This window comes from Penaeus chinensis, chromosome 34 (assembly GCF_019202785.1).
Source record: "Penaeus chinensis breed Huanghai No. 1 chromosome 34, ASM1920278v2, whole genome shotgun sequence".
In the NCBI taxonomy this organism is placed as follows: Eukaryota; Metazoa; Arthropoda; class Malacostraca; order Decapoda; family Penaeidae; genus Penaeus; species Penaeus chinensis.
In genome coordinates, this window is record NC_061852.1 from 1,350,928 (window position 1) to 1,353,427 (window position 2,500).

Consider the following 2,500-nt stretch of genomic DNA (forward strand, 5'->3'; position numbering starts at 1 on the left):
CTCTTATTACATCAACCAGCACATCAGTGTCCAAGTCCACATTGTTGAAAAACGAAGGGGGAATTGTCTGTTGGTTCATAACATGCATTTTAATGTATCTAATATTACCTCACAATGAAGATTAGTCATCATTCATGTATATTCATCATTTTTGTAATTATTTAATCCAGTGGTTCACAACCTTTACACTCATGACCCCCTCTTAAACCTCCAATACATCTGCGACTCCCTGACCTAATGGGTTATATATATCTATATAATATATGTATATATATGTATATATATATATATATATATCATCATCATCATCATTATGGAGCTAACGCCGGCAGGGGCGCATAGCCGCATCCACCCTCCGCTTCCACCTACGAGGATCCCTCATGGCGAGCCGCCAGGCAGGGGCCCGGCCCATCTCTAGTTCCTCACGACAGGTTTGATCGATTTGCCCAAGCCACGACTTTCTCGGTCGTCCCACAGGCCTCCTCCACCCAGGGTTGTCTCGGACAGAGACAACCTGATGGGCAGGATCATCCTGTGGGAGTCGAGCCAAGTGGCCATATAGCCTGAGTTGGCGATCACGGATTGTGCAAGTAACAGGTCCTGTACCGGTCTCACGGTGCAGCCGTTGGTTGGACACATGGTCCCGCCAACTGTACCCCATGATCCGGTGCAAGGATCTGTTACAAAAGGCATCAAGACGAGATTCCAGAGCACAAGATAGTGTCCAAGTTTCACTACCATAGAGTAAAACTGGCAGTATCAGGGCCTTGAAAACACGTAACTTGGTCCTTCTGCACAGGTACCGACATCTCCAAATACTCTTGTCGAGAGATTTCATGACCCCTGCTGCCAGGCCAATCCGTCTACTGACTTCTTGGTCTGACAGCCCAGAGTCGTGAAATGCACTACCGAGGTATATAAAGCTCTTTGTGACTTCGATGTTTTCCCCGCAAGCACGTATCGACTGTACAGGGTCTCCTAGCAGGCCCCCAAAATCCTGGATCTTGGTCTTGGTCCAGGAGACCTCTAGCCCCAGGGGCTTCGCTTCATTGCTAAATGCATCAAGAGCCGCTACAAGGGTTTCCAGAGATTCAGAGAGTACGGCAACATCATCGGCAAAGTCAAGGTCTGTAACCTTGATATTGCCCAGAGTTGCTCCACAGTGACTTTGGACAGTAGCTCTACCCAGTATCCAATCCATGCAAGTGTTGAAAAGTGTTGGTGCAAGAACACAGCCTTGCCTCACCCCTGAACTAACAGGGAAGAAGCTCGACAGGCCCCCACCACACTTTACAGCACTTTCAGTGCCTGTATACAGGTTTGCTATTAGTCCAATAATCCTTATTGGAATTCCTCTTAGTCTCAGGATCTCCCATAGAGATTCGCGATGCACCGTGTCAAACGCCTTCTTGAGATCGATGTAGGCTGCGAGCAGCCCACGTCCGAACTCACGACGGCGCTCTATAATGATTCGAAGCGCCAGGATGCGGTCTATTGTGGACTTACCAGGAGTGAAACCAGATTGCTCCGGTCTTTGGTGCCTCAACAGCTGGTCCCTGATACGTCTCAGTAAGATGTGTGCGAGTACCTTGCCTGGTACACTGAGTAGTGTAATGCCTCGGTGATTGCTGCAGTCCCACCGATCCCCTTTCCCCTTCCAGAGAGGGATGACCACACCCCTCAGCAGGTCAGGGGGAAAGGTACCAGTCTGCCAGATGGCAGACAGGACTGCATGCAAGCCCCTTGCCATAGGTTCTCCACCAGCCTTTAACAATTCGGCTGGGATGCCACAGACACCTGCTGCTTTACCACTCTTCAGCTTGGAGATCGCCCCCCTGATTTCGGTCAGGGAGGGTGGATCCTCGCTGATGGGTGGATCTGGCAGAGGAGTCTCAACATTACCTGCATCCATGTTAACTGTTGGTGGATCAACCTTATACAACTGCTCAAAATACTCAGCCCAACGCACACGCACCCCATCGGGATCTGAGATTATCTGGCCACTTGCTGAGCGGACTGCAGCCGTCTGTGAGGGGGGCTTGGAGTTCAGCTTTCTCAGAGCTTGGTAGGCAGGACGAAGGTCATTTACAAGGAAATGGCTTTCGACCTCCTCTGCAAGACTACTGATAAACTGTTCCTTATCCCTTCTCAACAGTGACCTAGTCCTGCGCACCAGCGAGCGGTGCAAAGTGCGATCCCCTGACAGTCGAGCCGCACGACAAGCATCTGTGGCTTCCAGCGTCTCCTGCGAGATGGAATTCTGTCTTGTTCTTGGGCGTTCACCAATGGATTCCTGAGCTGCATCAAGCGTTTCACGCTTGAAGGTATCCCACATAAGAACAGGGTCTGTCTGGCCCTCGAGTGCTGTGAGACGACCAGAGATAGCCTCGGCAAACCCCCGGGTACACTCGTCCTCCCTCAATCTGTCCAAATTAAACACCCTAGGGTCTTCATTTGGGCGACGGGGGGTTCTAAAGTGGACCCGGAGAGTAGCCACCAC

The 2,500-nt window shown here is 50.8% G+C and overlaps 1 protein-coding gene across 1 annotated transcript in view; it reads right to left on the reverse strand.

Annotated features, from left to right (window-relative positions):
- LOC125043778 (RNA polymerase II-associated protein 3-like) overlaps positions 1 to 2,500 on the reverse strand; it is a 10,147-nt gene that overhangs the window by 612 nt on the left and 7,035 nt on the right. The window contains exon 9 of the mRNA XM_047640056.1: positions 1 to 67. This exon is cut by the window's left edge and continues 114 nt beyond it. Coding sequence (XP_047496012.1) covers positions 1 to 67 — 67 coding nt within the window. The remainder of the gene's footprint in view (positions 68 to 2,500) is intronic.